Source organism: Chrysochloris asiatica, unplaced genomic scaffold (assembly GCF_000296735.1).
Source record: "Chrysochloris asiatica unplaced genomic scaffold, ChrAsi1.0 scaffold00124, whole genome shotgun sequence".
NCBI lineage: Eukaryota > Metazoa > Chordata > Mammalia > Afrosoricida > Chrysochloridae > Chrysochloris > Chrysochloris asiatica.
Window position 1 is genome coordinate 4,609,686 of NW_006408642.1, and position 21,436 is coordinate 4,631,121.

General features: G+C 39.0%; 1 protein-coding gene across 1 annotated transcript in view; it reads left to right on the top strand.

Moving 5' to 3' along the window:
• ABHD5 (abhydrolase domain containing 5) overlaps positions 1-21,436 on the top strand; it is a 38,736-nt gene that overhangs the window by 10,370 nt on the left and 6,930 nt on the right. The window contains exons 4-5 of the mRNA XM_006868832.1: positions 5,959-6,331; positions 19,585-19,739. Of these exons, the coding sequence (XP_006868894.1) occupies positions 5,959-6,331; positions 19,585-19,739 (528 nt within the window). The remainder of the gene's footprint in view (positions 1-5,958; positions 6,332-19,584; positions 19,740-21,436) is intronic.

A 21,436-nucleotide genomic window follows, 5' to 3' on the forward strand; every position in this document is an offset into this window, starting at 1 on the left:
TGCATTTCCCTGAAACTGGAGATAGATGTTGTGGTGTTGTTAACTGTTGGCAGTTCAAACCCACCAGCTGCTGTTCGGAAACCCTATTTAGGGTTGCTATGAGTTGGAATTAGCTTGACCACACTTAACAACAACAGCAGTTGTTTGCCAATTAATTCTTTTCCTCTTCCCTTCACATCAGCAAGTACAGAAATGTGTGAAGCAGTGGTTCTCAGACATTTTGATCTCAGGACCCTTTGTACTCTGTTAATAAGGACCCCCAAGGAACTTTAATTATGGGTTATAGCTATCAATATTAGAAATTGTTTTTGTTAAGTGCTGTCACGTTGGTTCTGACTCATAGCAACCTTATGCACAACAAAAGTAAACACTGCCTCGTCCTGCGCCATCCTTACAATCATTGTTAAACTTGAGCCCATTACTGCTGCCACTGTACCAATCCATCTCATTGGGGAGCTTCCTCTTTTTCACTGACCCTCCACTTTACCAAGCATGATGTCCTATAGGAACTGGTCCCTCCTGATAATATGTCCAAAGTATGAGAGATGAAGTCTCGCCATCCTGGCTTCTAAGAAGTATTTTGGTTATACTTCTTCCAGCAAAGATTTGTTTGTTCTCCTAGCAGTCCATGGTACTTTTTATATTCTTCTCCAATACCATAACTCAAATACATCAAATCTTCTACAGTCTTCATTATTCATTGTCCAACTTTCACGTGCGTATGAGGCTATTGAAAATACCACTGCTTGGGTCAGGTACACCTTAGCCCTCAAAATGGCATCTTTGCCATTAAACTCTTTAAAAAGGTCTGCATACCAAATTTGCCTAAAGCTGTACGCCATGTGGTGTTTCCTTGTTCTGCTTCAACAACTGCCTCTTGGTCTATGTACAGGTTCCTCCTGAAAACATTTAAGTGTTCCAAAATACATTCTCTAAAGTGTTGTCCAAAGCCTTTGCATAGTCAATAAAGGGCAGGTAAACATCTTTCTGATATTCTCTGCTTTCAGCCAAGACACCAGCACTGATACCCCTTGCTCCTCATCCTCTTCTGAATCTAGCTTAAACCTCTGAAAGTTTTCTGTCCGTGTATGGTCGCCCCTGTTTTAGCCTTACCTGTAGCAAAATTTTACTTGCATGCAATATTAATGATATTGCCTGATGATTTCCACAATCTATTGGTTTACCTCTCTTTGGAATGGGCACATATCTGGATCTCTTCCAGTTAGTTGGCCAGGTGGTTATCTTACAAATTTCTTGGCATAGATGAGTGAGCACCTCCAGTGCTGCATCAGTTTGTTGAAAGATTTCAATTTGTATTCCATCAATCCCCAGAGTCTTGTTCTCTGCTGATGCCTTCAATGTGCCTTGGACTTCTTCTTTTAATGCCATCTCTTGAAATGGTTGAACATTAATCATTTCTTTTTGGTTCAGTGACTCTGTGTATTCTTCCCCTCTTCTTTTGATGCCTTCTGCATCATTCAGTATTTTGCCCATGTTGTTGTTAAGTGTTAACAAGGTTGCCTCCGAGTCATAGCAACCCTGTATAGGGTTTTCAAGGAGTGCCTTGTGAGTTTGAACCCCTCCTGACCTTGTGGTTTACATTGCTCTTATGGTCCACTGCTTTAATCCCCAACACCACACCAGGTCTCCATTTTGCCCATAAAATTCTTCAGTACTGAAAGTTTAGGCTTGAATTTTTTTCTTCAGTTAGTTCAGCTTGAAAAATGCTGAACATGTTCTTCCCTTTTGGTTTCTAACTCCAAGTCTTTGCACATTTCATCTTATTACTTGACCTTGTCTTCTCAAGCAACCCTCTGAAATTTTCAGTTCAACTCTTTTATTTCCTCATTTCTTCCATTTACTTTAGCATCTCTACACTGGAGAGCAAGATTCAGAGTCTCTTCTGACATTCCTTTGGGTCTCTTCCTTTTTGTCTTCTTAATGACCTTTTGCTTTTTTCCTATATGTTTTCCTTGATGTCATCCACAGCTCTTCTAATGTTATGGTCATTAGTGTCTAATGCATAAAATTGGTTCTTGAGATGATTTATTTCTAAATTCAGGTGGGATGTGTTCAAGGTCGAATTTTGGCTCATATGGGCCTGTTTTAATTTTCTCTAGCTTCAGCTTGAACTTTCATATGAGCAATTGATGGTCTTTTCCACAGTCTGTCCCTGGCCTTATTTTGTCTAATGAAATGGAATTTTTCTACCATCTCTTCCCACAGGTGTAGTCAGTTTAATTTCTGTGTATTCCATCTAGTGAGGCCCGTTAGTATAGACATCTTTTATGTTATTTTAAAAGGTGTTTGTAATGAATAAGTCATTGGTCTTGCAAATATCTGTCAGGCGATCTCTAGCATCATTTCTATCACTAGGGCCATATTTTCCAAGTACACATACATGTTCTTTCATTCTAGCCTTTGCTTTCCAATCACCAGTAATTATCAATACTTCTTGATTATGTTGTTGTTGTTGTTATGTGTTGTGGAGTCGGTTCTGGCCCATAGCGACCCTGTACAGGGTTTCTGAGGCTGTAAATCTTTACGGGAGCAGAAAGCCTCATCTTTCTTTTGCAGAACAGCTGGTAGATTCGAACTGCTAACCACAAGGTTCGCAGCCCGATTCGTAACCACTAATATGTTTGACTAATTTCAGACTGAAGAAGTTTGTAGAATTCTTGAGTTTCACCATCACTAGCTTTAGTGGTTGGTGTGCTAATTTGAATAGTAGTGGTATCACTGGTCTTCCTTGTAGGCATGTGGATATTATACTATTACAGACATCATTATACTTCAAGATGGATCTTGAAATCTTTTTGATGATGAATGTGACATCATTTTCTTCAGTTTGTCATTCTGGCACTGTAAACCATGATTGTTATATTCAAAGTGACCAATACCACCAGCCCATTTCAGCTTACTAGGATATTAATCTGTCTGCATTCCATTTGATTTTTGATAACTTCCAATTTTCCTAGATTCATACTTTGTACAATCCATTTTCTAATTATTAATAAAACTCAAAATGAGTTTTTTTAGAAATTAAAATGGACCAATTAAAATATGTTAATTTATTAATTTACTTTAAAATAACATAATAAACCTATTTCAGGTTAATTAAGTAACATATATATGAAAAATAATTTCTCCCATATATGTAGTGAGAAGAGTGGCATTTTTTCATATTTGTAAATCGCTGCAGTGTCCAGCTTATTATTATAAGATTGATAGATTCTCTTATCTGCTTCTGTATTCAATCTGTTGGGTAATTACATGTGTGATCTCTAGAAAACTTCACTGTATATCCATGAGAGAATGAACGTGAAAAAGGCAAACACAGTTTTAATATTCTTGTGAAAATACTTGTGACCTTTTAGACCTCTTGAAGGGTGTCAGGGACCTGCAAGAGGCCCTGAGAGTGCAGTTTGAGAACAGGCTCTAGATGAGCCTCAGAGTTCCCGGGCAGGTTGCTGTTTGCCATGGCATTTGATGCTGAAAGAGAGTATGCTTTGTACTGTGGAACAAACATGGAACCGGAACTGGAACTAGAAACCTAGTTCTAGGCCCACATCTACAACCAGGTAGCAATAGAATCATAGGTAAGACACTTTTTTTAGCTTCAGGTTTCATAACCTATAGAATGAGCAATTAGGAAGAGCCCTGGTGGTTAAGCCCAGTGGCTAAGCACTTGACTGCTAACTGAAAGGTTGGTGGTTTGAACTCACCAGGGGATAAGACCTGGTGACCTGCTTCTATTATGATTACAGGATACTCTGCAGCTCACCTCAGTCACTTGGGGTCACCATGAGTTGCAATCAACTCAACAACACACAGCTATACCAACCAATTTTAGGATTCCTTAAATGTACATTTAAAGTGATGCAGAGACTTTTTATGCTTCTTATGAACATTGAAATTTACCCAAACTTGTGCCATCCATGTATTTCCAGGTATTTGTGGTTATACTTTCAAGCAGTGGTCTTTATTGTGCTCTTTGTCCTGCTGAGACAACTTAGAGGAGTGGGTTGAGTGGTGCAGTTCACATACAAATATAATAGATGCAGATGTGTGTCTACCTCTGTTTCTTTCAAGTTCACATGAGGTAACTGAGTTGAGAAGTAAATCCATTTGCAATTCCGTTTTCTTTATACAAGTGATTTTTGCTGTTGTCATTTGTACATTTAAATATTTGTGTGATTCAGAAGTAAGTGATCATAACTGGATATATCTATAGGAAGGAAAGATTAGCCATCTTGGATGTAATTTAAAGGGAAAATGAATTTTACTTATTCCATATAACAATTATTTACAAAGCTTAGAACGTCCTTATGGTTTTTCCAAATAAAAAAATACATTGTAGATACCCAGTTCATGCAACTACTAAGTATGTTGATTTGCTACTGAATACTAAATATGTGAAAACCAATTAATACAGTGGGGTTGACTCTCTAGTAAATATTACAGATGGTTTTTATGGGATAAACAATATTGTGTTCTAACTACTGACGTGGTTTGGCTTGGCACTAATTCCGGATTACCTCCTTTTCTAAACTGGTGGCATTTCCTCTACTTGGGGGCATGATCTTTGTGAATATGCTGAATGCATGCTGCCATCATCTGGGTACAGAACCTGAGATGGCTTCTTTAGTTAAAGGGTAGAAACTGTTAATTGCAGATGAATACACGTTAAAAAAAACTTATGAGTGCATATAATATCAGTTGTGATATGAGGCAATAGGATAAGCAATGAACTGCTAACAAGGTCAGTGTTTCATACCCACTAGCCTATCCTAGGAAAACCCTATACAGGATCACCATGAATCTGAAATGACTCGTGACACTTAACAACAATATTTATATAAATTAATTTCAAATTACATTAATTTTTGTGTGTGTATATATGTAGTTTGAAGTATTTAGTCCCACAATAGTGAAGATAGGTAAGAGTTTTTACCTACAAAATTGTAGTTATTTGCAATTTCTAGAGAAATTGTGGGATTTGGAACTTAGGTTACCTGGTGCTTCATGCTGAGGAGTTTTTACTGACATTTTTCCACTGAGCTTTGAAATGACTTAAGATTTCAGTTACATTTTGAATACAGAGAGCATTGTTGTTGTTCAGTATCATCGAGTTGGTTCCAAGCAACCCTGTATAGGGTCTCTGAGGCTATATATATCTTTATGGGAGCAGAAAACCTCCAATTTCTCCCATGGAGTGGTGAGTGGGCTACTGACTTTGCTTCCCCTGTCAAGTGCTTATCCTACAGAGCCACCTCATTCCCATACCATTAATCCTTCTCTGAATTTATGATGAAATCCTGGTGTTGGGCTGTCGGGTAAGCACTCGACCACAAGGTTGGGTTGAACTGCACGGTCGGTGGTTCAAACTCACTAGCCACTCCTTGCAAACCCTATACAGGGTTGCTGTGGGTTGGAAGTGACTTGATGGCACTTAACAACAACAATAACAACAAATTTATGATTACTTTTTAGGGAGAAAGGCTTCCTTCAAGTATGACTTCAATCTTCAATATTTAATCTGTCAAATGTTCTACATATCCAAGGTGTTCTGATTTTGTTATTGTCTACAAAGCAAGGAACCTTAAAATAGTGAACATAGTGACCACTAAGTTCCTCTTTAGTTATTGGAGTATGTACCCTTACTTGATACATGTGGAAAGAAGTCCAAGGAGGTACTGTGACTTGTCAAAAGACCTTGGCCACAGTTGATACTTTCCACTTAGATGTATAACATGGGGATTAAGATTTGATTAAATTACAATGTGCTTTTTTTTTTTCTTTTTTCTTTTTAAAGGGCTAATATAAATTAATTTAGGTAAAAATCATGTGTCTGAAAATGAAATGGTTTCTAGATGATTAATTTTTATTTCTCTGACAGTACTCCCTTTCTCAGGAGCAATGAAGCTAAGCAGAATTTCTCTTTTATGTTTTCATTAGGTGTTCCCTGCATATACAAAAAAGAACCTGTTTGTATATCTAATGGAAACAAAATATGGACACTGAAGTTCTCTTGCAATATTCCAAATAAGACACCACTTGTCCTCCTCCATGGTTTTGGAGGAGGACTTGGACTCTGGGCACTAAATTTTGAAGATCTTTCCACCAATAGGCCTGTTTATGCATTTGACCTATTGGGCTTTGGACGAAGTAGTAGACCCAGGTTTGACAGTGATGCAGAAGAAGTGGAGAATCAATTTGTAGATTCCATTGAAGAGTGGAGATGTGCCCTTGGATTGGACAAAGTGATCTTGCTTGGACACAACTTGGGTGGATTCTTGGCTGCTGCTTACTCACTAAAGTATCCATCAAGGTAAGTGACAGGAAAAGGAGAATTATATATGTGGCATCAGATACTATTCTCTAGTTCCCATCTCAAGTGGCTTTTAGTCTCTGAGTCTTACAAGATCCTATATGCCAAATGTGTGCTGCTGCAGGATAATGCACTCAACCACAAGTCAATTTGAACTGCAAGGTTGACAGTCAAACCTAACCAGCCACTCCTCGGAAACCCTATATAGGGTCGCTATGAATCAGAACCGACTTGACAGCATACAACAACATAATCCAAATGGCTGCAACTAATGGCCAATTTAGTAGCTGAAATAATGATGTTGACTCTTCCTTTTACATATGCTTTGGTGGTGGTGGTGGTATGCTGTGGAGTTGGTTCTGACGCACAGCAACCCAGCATAGGGTTTCTGAGGTTGTAAATCTTTACGGGAGCTGAAAGCCTCATCTTTCTTCCGTGGAACAGGTGGTAGTTTCAAACTGCTGACTTTGAGGTTGGCAGCCTGATTCGGAACCACTATGCTACCAGAGCTCCTTACATATGCTTTGGTAAAACACTTAAAAAAGGACCTTCTATTTGTTACATTTAGAATGTGTAGCATTTAAACCACAAGTAAAATTGTTGTGGTGTCATGGGTCTAGCAAGCTTTTCCTAACTTTTTTAAGTTCTAGTATAGTGGGTTACAAGTTGACCGGCAAATTGCAAGGTTACCAATTCAAATCTACCCGTCTGCTCTGTGGGAGAAAGATGAGGTTTTCTTCTCCCATAAAGTTTTATAGCCTTGAAAACACTGTACAGGATTGCTGAATCCAGCTGTATTGAGAAATAAGATTAGGATTTAGATGACCAGGTGCTCGGGCTATCTTTGTGATGTAGGGCAAATTATGTAATATCTACTCTTTGGTTTCCTATCTCTATAGAAAATATGAGGGGATTCCAAAAGTTGGTAGAAAAATGGAATCAAACAATACTGGAATTTTTGAAGCTACAAGCCTACCTTGCTGTAAGGTGCTGTCAAGTCAGTCTGCCTCATAGCAATCCTATGTACAACAGAATTAAACGCTGCCTAGTTGTGCATGTTGTCCATCCTCATCCTCACAATTGCTGCTATGTGTGAGCTCTTTTTTGCAGCCACTGTATCAATCCATCTGATCAAGGGTCTCCTTTGACATTCATCCTTCCACTTTACCAAGTATTATACCCTTATCCAGGGACTGGTACTGACTGATAACTTATCCAAAGTCTTCCTCACTAAGGAACATTCTGGCTGTACTTCTTCCAAGACAGATTTGTTCGTTCTTCTAGCAGTCCTTGGTATACTCAATATTCTTTGCCAACATCATAATTCAAACACATCAATTCTTCTTACTTATTGTCCAGCTTACACATGCATGTGAGGGTATTGAAAATACCATGACTTGGGTCAGGCACACCTTAGTCCTCAAAATGACATCATTACTTTTGGACACTTAGAGTTCTTCTGCAGCAGATTTGCCCAATGCAGTACATTATTGGATTTCTTGATTGCTGCTTCCATGAGTGATGATTGCAGACCAAAGTAAAATGAATTCCTTGATAGCTTCAATCTTTTCTTCATTTATCATGATGTTGCTTATTGGCACAGTTATGAGGATTTTTGTTTTCTTTATGTTGAAATATAATCCATAGTAAAGTCTTTGATCTTCATCAGGAAGTGCTTCAAATCTTCACTTTCGGGAAGCAAGGTTGAATCATCTGCACAATGCAGGTTTTTAATGAGTCTCTCTCCAATCCTCCTACTGTTCTTCTTCATACTGTGCAGCTTCTCATATTGTTTGCTCAGCACACAGACTGAATAAATAGGGTGAAAGAATATAACCCCGATGCACACTTTTCCTGATTTTAAACCACACAGTTTCCCCTTGTTCTGTTTGAACAACCGCCTCTTGGTCTGTACACAGGGACCACATGAGCACAATAAAGTGTTCTAGAATTCCCTTTTTTGCAATATTATCCATAACCTCTTATGACCCTCACAGTTGAATACCTTTGCATAGTCAGTAAGACACAGGTGAAATCTTTCTAGTAGTCTCTGCTTTCAGCCAAAATCCATCTGCTATCCGTCAGTGATATCCCTCATTCCATATCCTCTTCTGCATCTGGCTTGCATTTCTGGTAGTTCTCTGTTTATGTCTTGCTGCAGCCATTTTTAAATGATTTTCAGCAGTGTTTTACTTGTGTGTGACAGTAATGATATTGTTCACACATTCTGCTGGATTGCTTTTCTTTGGAATGGGCACAGGAAGATTTCTTCCAGTCGACCAGGTAGCTGTCTTCTAAATTTCTTGGCTTACATGTCTGAGCACCTCAGTTTGTTGACACATTTCAGTTGGTATGCCGTCAATTTCTTGAGCCTTAGTTTTTGCCAGTGTCTTCAGTGCAGGGCGGACTTCTTCCTTCAATACCATCAGTTCTTTATTATATGCTACCTCCTGAGATGGTTGAATATGGATCGTTTCTTTTTCATATAGTGTCCCTGTGTATTCCTTACATCCTTTTTTGGTGCTTTCTTCATTGTTTATTATTTGTCCATAGAATCCATCAATGTTACATCCGAGGGTTGATTTTTTTTTTTTTTTTTAAGTTTTTTCAGAAATGTCTAGACTGTTATTTTGTTTTTCTATTTCCAGATCTTTGCATATTTCATTAGAATGCTTTACTTTGCCTTTCCAAGCTGCCCTTTGAAATTTCTGTTTAGCTCATTTACTTTATCATTTTTTTTTGGTCTACTTTAACAAATCTACACTCAAAAGCAAATTTCAGAGTGTTTTCTGACATCTGTTTGGTCTTTTCTTTTTACCAATCTTTTAAGTAACCTCTTGCTTTCTTCATGTATGATGTCCTTGGTGTCATCCCGCAACTTGTCTGTTCTTGGTCATTAGTGTTCAATGCATCCGATCTAGTCTCAAGATGGTTTCCAAATTCAAATGGGATATAGTCAAGGTCTCTCATGGACTTGTAATTTTCTTCAGCTTCAACTTGAACTTGCATATGAGCAGATGATGTTCTGTTCTGCAGCCGAGCTTGGCTTTGTTCTGACTGATGAGATGGAGGTGCTCTATTTTCTGTTTGCACAGATATTTTAATTTGATTCCTGTGTATCCCATCTGGTGAGATTCACATGTATAGTCACCCTTTATGTTGTTAAATAAAGGTATTTCTTAAGAATAGGTTGTTGGTATTGCAAGATTTTCTCATTCAATTTCTAGGGTCATTTTTATCATCAAGGCCATATTTTCCAAATAATGAGCCTTCTTTGTTTTTAACTTTCGAACATCTGCCTGCAGTAGTTATCAGTGCCTCTTGATTGCAAGTTTTGTCAGTTTCAGACTGAAGAAATTGGTACATTTTTTCCAAATTTTTCTTTTCTGACATTAGTGGTTGATGTATAAATATGAAGAACAGTTGTATTAACTGTTCTTTCTTGTAATCATGTAGACGTTAAGTTATCACTGACAGTGTTGAAGTTCAGACTGGATCCTGAAATGTTCTTTTTGACAGTGAATGTAACACCATTCCTCTTCAGTTTGTCATTCCTGGCATAGTGGATCATAATTGTTGTTGTTGTTGTTAAGTGCCGTTGAATTGGTTTCGACCCATAGCAACCCTGAACAGGGTTTGCGAGGCTGTAAATCTTTACAGGAGCAGATCACCTCATCTTTCTCCCGCAGAGCAGCTGGTAGTTTCGTACTGCAGACCTTGTGGTTCGCAGCCTGATTCGTAACCAGTACGCTACCAGAGCTCCTTCAGTGGATCATAACAGGGGGTTTCAAAAGTTCATGGAAGAAAGAGAATTTAGAGATAATGGAGTCCTCTCATGAACTTTTTGAAGCCTCATATGACTGTCTGATTCGAAATGGCCAATATCAATCCAGGAATTGATGGAATATCAACTGAGATATTTCAGCCAGTGAATGTAGCACTAGAGGCACTCATTCATCTATGCCAAGAAATTTGCAAGACTGGAAGAGATTCATATTTGTGCCTATTGTAGAGAAAAGATCTCACACATTTGAGTTAATACAGAAGAAAAGCTCATCTTTGACTCATCTTTTGGAAACAAATAGACAAAAAAGAGGATCAGCATGTTTGTGTTGTCAGTGCACTTTTCCGTGGGACTTAGTTTTCAGCAAAAAATTGCAGTCACCATTAACATGAGGTCTGTGAGTGAGACATAAGATGATGGTCATTTACTTTATCATTTTTTTTTGGTCTACTTTAACAAATCTACACTCAAAAGCAAATTTCAGAGTGTTTTCTGACATCTGTTTGGTCTTTTCTTTTTACCAATCTTTTAAGTAACCTCTTGCTTTCTTCATGTATGATGTCCTTGGTGTCATCCCGCAACTTGTCTGTTCTTGGTCATTAGTGTTCAATGCATCCGATCTATTCTCAAGATGGTTTCCAAATTCAAATGGGATATAGTCAAGGTCTCTCATGGACTTGTAATTTTCTTCAGCTTCAACTTGAACTTGCATATGAGCAGATGATGTTCTGTTCTGCAGCCGAGCTTGGAGATGCACCTGTGAGGGTGCCACATGGCACACCTTTGGATGTGCTACTTACACAGAATGTGACATGCAGAATGGAATGGTAGCCTGGTATATTTTAAGTTTCTTTCTCTAGAGCAACCAACTTTTTCTGTGCAATGATTTAATCTAAACTTAATTGTTTGCACCAGAGTTTTGGAGCATTCCTAGTCCTAAATGAGATAGTCTTGTCCACTAATAAACCTGCTCTTTCAATAGAAACACAAATTTTCTTCTCCTAGTTGACTTTTTTCAGTCTTGGTGTGGCACCGTAGGGTAAATACTGGACAGGTAACCACAAGTTCGCCAGCTCAAACCCACCAGCTATTCTTGGAAACCCTCATACAGGGTTGCTGTGAGTTGGAACTGGCTCAATGGCACACAACAACAACAGCTGGCTTTCTGGTGTGGTGCTGTGGGTTAATGCACTGGACTAAAAAGTAGGTTTGAACCACAAGGTCGGTGGTTCAAGCTCACCAGCTGCTCCTGTGCAGCGTTGCTATGGGTCAGAACCAACTCAGCGGCACTTAACAACAATAAGTGTCATTGCAGGGTAAGCATTGGGCTGCTAAACCCAAGGTTTATGGTTCAAAACCTCCAGCCACTCTTCAGGAGAAAGTTGAGACTCTGTTCCTTTATATGGTTTCTGTGAGTCAGAATTGACTCACTGGTAGTGACTTTGGTTTTTGGTTTTGTGTTGACTTGTTAGAGTTAATTGTTTTATTGTTCCCTTGTGTTCTACTCTCAGTGAAAACTCTGACTGTATTTCTGGGGAAAGAAAGAAAATGAAGTTGATTTCTGGTACCTTCTGGTGACCTCATGTACAACAGAACAAAACAATACCTGATCTTTCACTATCCCAAGGATCGATTGCAGATTGGATGATTGTGATCCATAGCCTTCATTAGCTGCTCTAGTAGTCTTTCTGATTTTGCTACTACAAGGGGGCTTTAAAAGTTTGTGGAAAAAATAGAATTAAAAGATACTGAGATATTTCCATGAACTTTATGAAGTTCCCTTGTATATAAAATTTATTTACATTATGATATGAAATAATTTAATGAAGATGCTATTTAAACCTACAACTTTAGTTACTTCTTTTGCCTTTCAGAATGGCTTCTCTTTAGGCATTTTAAAGAGAGGAAAGGGATCAATGAATAAGAATGTTTTTGTTTTGTTTTTTTATAAGAAGCATCATTCTCCTCCATTAGTGCAGACTGTCCACACTGCCCACATATTTATTCAGGTTGCTATTATTCCTTCTCATTTTTGCTTATTTCTTGCTTTAAATTATTTCTGTTTGATACTGTCTGAACAGATTTATACACATTTTCATTGATGAATTGACATTATGATTAGTAGCACTATTCGGTAGACTCACAAACTCAAACATAGTTAGGTGCCATTGATGGCTAATAGTGTATTTATAATTATAAAAACCAAAGCAAAACCCACTTGCTGTCAAGTTGATCTGACTCATGGTAACCTCATGTGTGACATAGTAGGACTGTACTCCATATGGATTTCAATGGCCAATTTTTCAGAATTAAATCACCAAGCCTTTTTACCAAGGTACCTCTGGGTGGACTCTAACTCCCAGCCTTCAATAGCAGCTGAGTGCATAGTACTGTCAGGGACCCCTTAAAACTACAGCAAAACTCAGATTAAGTGGGGTTTAGTGTTAAGTGTTTCTTCAGCACTTCTTCAAGTCAGCATTCACGCAAAACAGACGGATGATTATTGGGGCCCCCATCTCTGTGATGTGGAATGTTTGAACAGGGCTAGACAGGCTTCTTTCAGGCACACATACGTTTTCTCATGAGCAGACCAGGCTTATATCCGTTCGGATTGCACTTCAATGCAAAGAAAACAAAAATCCTCACCACATAACATGATAAATGGACAAAAGATTGAAGACTTCATTTTATTTGGATCCTACAGTCAGTACTCATGGAAGCAATTATTAAGAAATCAAATGGCATATTGTACTAGGTAAATCTGCTGCATGAGAATTCTTTCAAGGGTTAAAGAGCAAATGTTTTAGTTTGAAGACTAAGGTGCACCTGACCCAAGCCATGATATTGTCAGTCACCTCATATGCATGTGCAAGTGAATGAAGAGAGAGGACCCTAGAAGAATTGATGCATATGAATTATGGTGTCAGTGAAAAATGTTGAAAGTACTTGGCCTGCCAGAAGCACAAACAAATCTGTCTTGGCAGAAGTACAGCCAGAATGCCCCTTAGAAGCAAGGATAGTGAGACTTCATCTCTCATACTTTGGACACGTCATCAGGAGGGAACAATCCCAGGAGAAGGACATCATGCTTGGTTAAGTGGAAGGTCAGCAAAAAAGAGGAAGACCCCATCGAGAAGGAATGACAGGATGGAAATAACAATGGACTGACACATAGCAGTTGTGAGGATAGCAGGACTAGGCAATGGTTCATTCGGTTGTACATAGAGTTGCTATGAGTTGGAATTGACTGGACAACACATAACTACAACAGTAAGAATTACAGAACTACTCCCTCTCAATTGATATCTCTTACCCAACTTCTAATTGATCCAGGTACCATTTTTAGTGGCACCATGGGTTAATGCGCTGGACTGCAAGGTCGGTTTGAACCATAAGGTTGGCGGTTCGAGCTCAGCAGCCACTCCTCAGGAACCTTGTACAGGGTTGCTATGAGTCGGAACTAACTCAACAGCACTTAACAACAACAACAACATGAGATTAGAATTAATCTGTGTTTCAGAAAGCTTTTTTGTTTGGAAAATAGGGTCTGTTAGAGAGCTAGTGAAATTCAGCTAATTTCCTGCAATCCCTATGCATATTTTTTTGTGTCTTTTCCTCCCTGATGAACTTGGAAGATGTGACTTTTTCTTTGTCTCCTCAGGTATGGCAGTTCTCTCTCCCTCTCTCCTTTTTTCTCTTCAGACAGCTAATCTAGAGCTCATCTTGTTTCAGTGTATGGAGGAGAAAAACAAAACATGATTGTCTAATTTGTGGAGATTTAGTATCACAATCCATACCTATTTCTGTCTTTGTATTTTATGAGAAGCTTCAGTCTTTCATTCTTTGTTTATTTTTACAAGACAGGAGGCAAAGAATGAAAATGCATTGTCTAATGTGCTTATTTAGAAATGATTCATGGTAGAGAAAAAATAAAAACTGATCAAGTTTTGCCAAGTTTTAGAACATTAGGTCAGCATCTCTGTGATTAGCAAACTGCCTTTGTCCATAAAAACGACAGTGATCCTGTCTTTTCCTCCAGATTCTTGGCACTGATCACAACTGAATATTAAGCATTTGTGATATATATGTAAAAATGCCTAAATTCCAATATACATTAGCAGTTTGGATTGCTTTTAAATATTAAGTGACTTAAGGTACACAACAGCTAAGCGCACAGCTACTACAGTACAGGAGTCCTGGTGTGGCTCTCTCTGTAGGATAAGCACTGGACTGCTATGCACAAAGTAGTCAGTTCAAACCACCAGTCACTCCTCGGAAACCCTATACAGGGTCACTGTGAGTGGGAATTGACTTGACAGCACTTAACAATACTAACCAACAGGTTGATGGTTTGAACCCACCCAATGACTCCATGAGAGAAAGACCTGGTAATCTACTTCTGTGAAGATCACAGCCAAGAAAATCCTTTGAGGCAGTTTTACTCTGTCACATGGAGTCACTCTGAGTAGGAATCTATGTAACACTACCCAACAACAACAACAAATGATGATATTTGGGGCCATTTTGCTTTCCTTTTTCTTGAAAAGATAAAATGTCTGGTGAGACTCCTGGGCTGCAGTAACATAACCAGTCTCTGCAGTTGTTTGAAGTCAGAGCCATCTTCTAAAATTAAATGGTGTTAAACACACCCTAGAGTCTTGGTGTGACATTGTAGGACAAAAGCTCTGGACCACAAGGTCAGTGGTTCAGACTCACCAGCCACTCCTCAGAAGCCTTTCCAGGGTCACTATGAGTTGAAACTGACTCGACAGCACTTAAACAGCAACAACAACATACCCTGCCCTTATGCTTTGACAAGTCCTTCATTTGTTCATCCATCAGATATGTACTGGATATGATACTACAGGCTGGACATGGTGGTGAGCAATTGGGAACAGCTTATAAGGCTTACAGTCTTCTGGGAGGAGAGAGAGGAATTCAGAAACCACCTAAGTAGTCAGGAGAATGCCTGGACCATTTTAGAAAGGCCAATGGGGCAGATGGATGGAGAGGATTATGTGTGATTGAAAGGTGAATCCAAATGGGGACACAATCCCTCAGTGCTTCTTCCAAAAATATATTACTTTAGTTCATCTGTGTTCTCTTACCATGAAGTAGTGTAATAATTAAAGATGGCATTTGTAATTTACAGAATGATAAAGCCCCATACACCTCACATAGCAAGTACTACATACTGGGTCACAAGCTAAGACCGACTGTATTTTTCCTCATATAATACACCGACACAAATGCACACATGTTTAAGGTATGTGTTGTTGTTGTTATGTGCCGTTGAGTCGATCCTGACCCATAGCGACCCTGTATAGGGTTTCCAAGTAGCAGCTGGTAAGCTTGAACCGCTAACCTTGCAGTTCAAACGGCTTTGCAGTCTGCGCATTAACCCACAGCGCCACACCAGAAACGAATGGGGATACACAGTTTTCAATAGGCACATAATGTGCACATTATTTGCTTAAAAACGTAGTACTTTCTAAATGAGGTGATGGGGGCTGGTGTCATTCTGTAAATCCTTTATTGAGCAATGTGTGATCACCAATAGGTGGGGGTGCAGAGGGTAGAGTAGAGTAGCTGGTGATTAAGCAAAGATGCCATCCCTTTTCTTTTATCTATCTTGCTTAGAACTGCATACTAACATTATATCTATTTTATGTGCTTTAAATAAACTAAGGAAGAGGAAACTATAGAAATTTACAAAATTATTAACTTAGAAAATATTTTTTAAAAAGATCCATTCATTTTAATTTACAATAGAATATGTTACAACTGACCTTCATTCACTTCTCCAGTAAAAGGTTTCAGACCATCTTATCTTTTCCCTTTGGCCCCACCTGGCTCTGTCTCCTGACTCTACAGACCTACGTTGAGCAATTTTTACCGCACTCTCTTGAGAGGAAGGCTTTTCTACTCCACCTGAAGTTGTTCTCTTCTCCCCCCAGTGGCCTGAAATCAGTGGGAAATACCAGGGGCCAACTTTATCTTGGAATGGCTTCTTCGTGCACTGACTAGAGTCCTTCTGGTCTTTGACCTCAGGAAAGAATGTTTTTTTCCTTGTTCCTTTCTTTGTTCCATGAGTACGATCTGTAGACTCCTTCATGGGAAGGACTTTAGGGTTCAGGTCTGATTATTCTTATGTAATTTCTACCAGGTGACTAACTGTAAAGCTCCTACAGGTCAGGTTTATACACACCCTAGTTACCACTGAGACGCAGCTGGCCTGATGTGTTGGAGACAGTGGAGTTTGCCACTCTGCCCTTTAGGCTGTAATCTGCTTTCCATCTTTAACCTCAATACCTACTCCAATGACGAAGATAAATCAGAAAGCCTCTCTGTATTGAATCTGATGGGCTCTTCTCTTGTTCCTGCTCTGCAGGTTCTTTGTTTATCCTGTAGATGTCTGAATGAAGAGTCACATATGCTGTCTGATTGGACTTACACCTACTTATCCCTTACCCTCAGTGTGAACTAACAATCCCATCAGGTGTGTCTGTGGCATATTAGAGTGTAGGGTCTGGATTATTATAATACTTTAGATATACATTAAAACCACATAAATTCTGTCAGGTGAGGAGATGGTCTTTTTGTCTAGGAGCTTCATTTCAAGGATATAATCTGTGAGGCCAAACTTGGAATCAAATTCCTTGAAGAATAAAAGTTAAATTACTACTCACTGTTCACATGGTTATGGTCACTATCTTCCCATACCCTGGAATCATGTCTGCTCTAGTCAGCCTTTCATTATTACTGCTATAAGGGAACTTCCAAAAGTTTATGGGAAAAAACTGGAATTAAAAGATAAAGGAAAATTTCCACGAGCTTTTAAATTAAAGCCCTTCATATAGCTAGTTGAGAATGAGGTGGCTCCATAGGATAAGCACAGGACTGTGAACCACAAGGGCAGCAGTTTGAGCCTACCAGCTGCTTCATGGGGGAAAATGAGGCTTTCTGCTTCTGAGAAGACTTGAAGCCTCAGAAACCCTATACAGGGTCACTCTGAGTCAGAACTGACTCTATGACACTTGACAACAACAATAACAACATTTACTGGATACTTTTTGGTAATCATCAACCTTGTATGATGAATCTTATTTAAAATCCTCACAACCAAAAAGAAGTAATAATTATTTTCTGAGGTCTTTTAGATGTAGTAGAAGAAGATGCTATGCAGCTAAAGTTTAGTTTGTTCTTGAGCATTAAAAATTATATTCATTTTTTTCCCCTGGTGTGGCACTGTAGGATAAGCGCAGGACCACAAAGTCAGATTGAACCACAAGGTCAGCAATTCAAACTCACCAGTTGCTCCTCCAGAACTCTATACTGGGTCACTATGAGTCAGAACTGACTCTACAGCACTTAACGACAACAACAACAACCCTCAATAAGAATTATATATGAGTATATAAGTATATTTGGAATCCTGGTGTGGTACTGTAGGATAAGCACTGAACAGCTAACAGCAAGGTCATTGGTTCAGACCCACTGGCTACTTCTTGGAAACCTTATACAGGGTTGCTTTGAGACAGAATTGACTCGTCAGCACTTAATAACAGCAACAACATAAGTATGTGGGTATCTGAAGCAGGAGCTTTGTGAATGGTATTTAAGTTTGTTGTATGACATACTTTTCTATTACAAACCATGTTATTTTCTTAAATCAAACAAACTGGTACTAACTCCCGAAGTAGATTTTATTACTCACTACCCACTTTTAGGATTAATATAAGCAATATGAGTACATTCTGATACCATCTGTGGGACTAGAAAAATCCAGACTGGACTAATTCCTATACTTACTTTTTGACTATACTGTATAAAATTTGTATGTTTTTATATGCAATGGGAAACATGAGAAAGCATAATGTCCCAAATGTTTACTGAGCATCTGCCATGTATTAATCTGTATGTTGTGTGCTGAAGACCAAGGGTTGAACAGTTGAGGATACATTTATCCTTGTGTGTATACTTCGTGCAATTTCTTAAACTGGCATTTTTACCTAGTGAGAATATTTTGAGGACCCATATTAAACAAAGCAAGGAAAAACAGAGGCAAAAACAAAATAATCACTTAACTAGGAATAGATTAGACTCCTCCCTTCAGGGTTCCTTTGCCTATCCCTGCATTGGGTAGCAGGTCAGTAAGATCCTGGAGTGGACTGAGCAAGATAGATCCTTTACAAATTTCTAACAGAAATGTGACAGTCTATTAAGGTAAGATGTATTTTAATCAAAAGTTCATTTTTCTCTTTAGGAGGTAGCTCACTAGTGAGTAGTACTGGCTCTTTCCTAACATACATCTCTGCTGCTTTCTCCTAGGTGGCTAGCTTATTAATTCTACTCACATCCTTGTCCAGACCCCTTAACTGTAACTGTAGTAAAGGGAGTTTAAAAATGAATCACTACGTAAGAGGTTGTCTCTTCCATTTAGATGTAGACACGGGGAGTCCCCAGCTTATAATGAGGTTCTGTTGCACCAGCCACCCTATAAGTTGGTTCTGATGTAAGTCAGAATACCTCTTTTTTTAATCTCTTAGTTTTCAGTTTTGCTAGTATATCATGGTTTTGTAGGTGGGGAGATGGTTTCTGTTCACCAAATTATAGAAGCCCAGAACTAGGGAGTATAATCATATATTTTCAGCCCTTGTTACATTTACCTCATGCTTGTGAAAAGTTCAGAGTCCTTTTGAACCCATCTGAACCCTTGACTTCCTTTAAATTTTAAGAATGATTGATTCCCCCACCATACGCACACACACACCAAAAAAAACAAAAAACAAAAAACACAGGACATAGAAGCAAGAAGCAAATACTATTGAATGAGGATGCACAGAGGAGATTATAATCATTGCGATGAAATGGTGTAAAACTGATGTTCTCCCATGTAAACTATCACTCAGTTCACAATAAAAACTTTAAAAAAAAAGATTGATTCATAGGAGATACCTGTTGTTGTCTGAGACTGTTTATGAGTTTGATGTTAACCTGTACTCATTTCTGCAGAATCAGCCTCAAGATACAGGGAGCTTGGGGATTTTTTTGAATGGTCACTGATTGGTATCATCTGCTCCGCGGGAGAAAGATGAGGCTTTCTACTCCCGTAAAGATTTACACCCTCGGAAACCCTGTACAGGGTCGCTATGAGTCGGTTCCGACTCCACGGCACATAACAACAACAACAACAACCTGAGTGTCGCATAAACACAACAAACATCTCTTTATTATCTAGATTCAGATTGAAAAAATAAAGCCTCTTTCTACCATACCTCTCTCAAATCCTACCAAATTCTCAGTTTACGCATAATAAGAACATGATATAAGCTGTTCAGCCAATAGTCCTCTCTGTAACGTGAAAGTTTTTAAAGTTGTTTACTTCTGCTTTCCATTTTAAATGTAAGTTCCCTATAGTCTTAGGGTGAATTTACTAAATGGACATAAATATATTCTTTCCCAACAGGGTTAGCCATCTCATTTTAGTGGAGCCTTGGGGTTTTCCTGAGAGACCTGACCTTGCAGATCAAGACAGACCAATTCCAGTTTGGATCCGAGCCTTGGGAGCTGCACTGACTCCTTTCAACCCTTTAGCCGGCCTCAGGATTGCAGGACCCTTTGGTGAGTGCTTCTGTCTTCCAGAAGCAAAATGTTTAAATAGGTTAGCAATAGAGGACTGTTTACTGACATCACCTTTGTTTATCAGAGTCTTAAAAAATCATCCAACCAACAACACACAAAAAAACCTGAACCCTTACTTTTTATTCCTCTTCCAATAATAAGTACTGAGTCATGCACAAAAATGAATAAAACAGGCTTTTCTCTGCAACAAGTAATTAGAAAACAGAAAAGGAGGGAAATGCTGAGGGTATGGTTAGTCATCTTTGAAGATTCTGAAAAAGCCAAGCAAGCGCCGACTATCCCTCAGGAGGTGTCTGCTTGCTGAGTGCATGGGAAAAGCAGTGTAGCCCGTTAACTTGTTGGTGAGCATTAAGGAGCAGTTGGCCAACTGAATGCATCCAGCTGCTGGGCCCCAACATCTGACTTGACTGGCTGTGGAATGACGGAGACTGCGGCAGCTGGAGCAGCACAGGGTTGACATGGTGTCCATACTCCCTCAGTGCTCTTATAAATCTTACAAATCTTTCCCCGCCTAGTTGAGCTACTCATTCTTAGGTACTTAGTCCTGTTCCCTTGATGAGCTCTTCAAGAGATTCATTTATCCCATATAGTTCTGAAATAGAAATGGATTTTATTGGATCATCAAGAGCGATTATGGGATATATATTAAGAGTCCTGGTGTGGTACTGTGGGTTAATGCGCTGGACTGCAAGGTCAGCTTGAACCGCAACGTTGGCAGCCCAAGCTCACCAACCACTCTTTGGAAACGCTATACAGGGCAGCTGAGAGTTGAACCAACCCAATGGCACTTAACAACAACAGCAACAAAAATTTATTTTCATAGAAAAGAAATTTGAGGATAGTGATAGGAGAGGGAGACTACCTAGGGAAGGACTTTTAAAGCCGCATCCCCTGTCTTCCAGTATTGCATGTGCTTGGGCATGAGGGTGATGGAGAGTATCAGCTGTATCCTAACAATTCTTGTTGGGATCTGTGTAATTTCTTCAGAGATGGAAAGCCAGGGCCAGGAAAGAAGCAAAACTGTGCCAGAGTAATCAGTGCCCGGTAGTGGCAGAAAGGAAAAGGGGCTAATCCTTGATCAGAAGGTAGTCTGGCTTTTCCTCCTTTTTTCCTTTAGAACCCTTATCCCTGCTCCTCCCCTCAGGGCCTGGAGCCTCACAGCTACCTTGGATGGCCTGAGCTTACTTTCCCACAGAAACATGTATATATCACAATTCACTTTGTTTAAATGCTGATAGGTTGAAATTATGGAGGATATCCAAATTAACAATTTATATTTGTGAGTTATTATACTCACAAATTAGTAGAATTTATTTTCTCACAGAAACAGGTTTTAGAAAGCTAACTTAAATGGTTTTGAGCTCTTATAGCACATCTGTAATTCACATACAACTCTTTTTGATTCTTACTTTAATCCTCAGGGAAACTGAAGAGAGTAACTTTTAGGGCCTGTGTTTTTTTTCTATATCAAATTATTTTTGAAGACATGTATACCTACTCCTCATTTAACCTAGTTAGATTCCCATGACCCAGGGCATTATACAAAAATTGGCATTATGTAAAACTGGAGCGTGACAGTCAGATCACAAAATGGAAGATGACTACACACAAACTTAACCATCACAACCAGCATCACTCTCACCTCACACCTTGGTGTTTGTCACTGCCAGATGTAC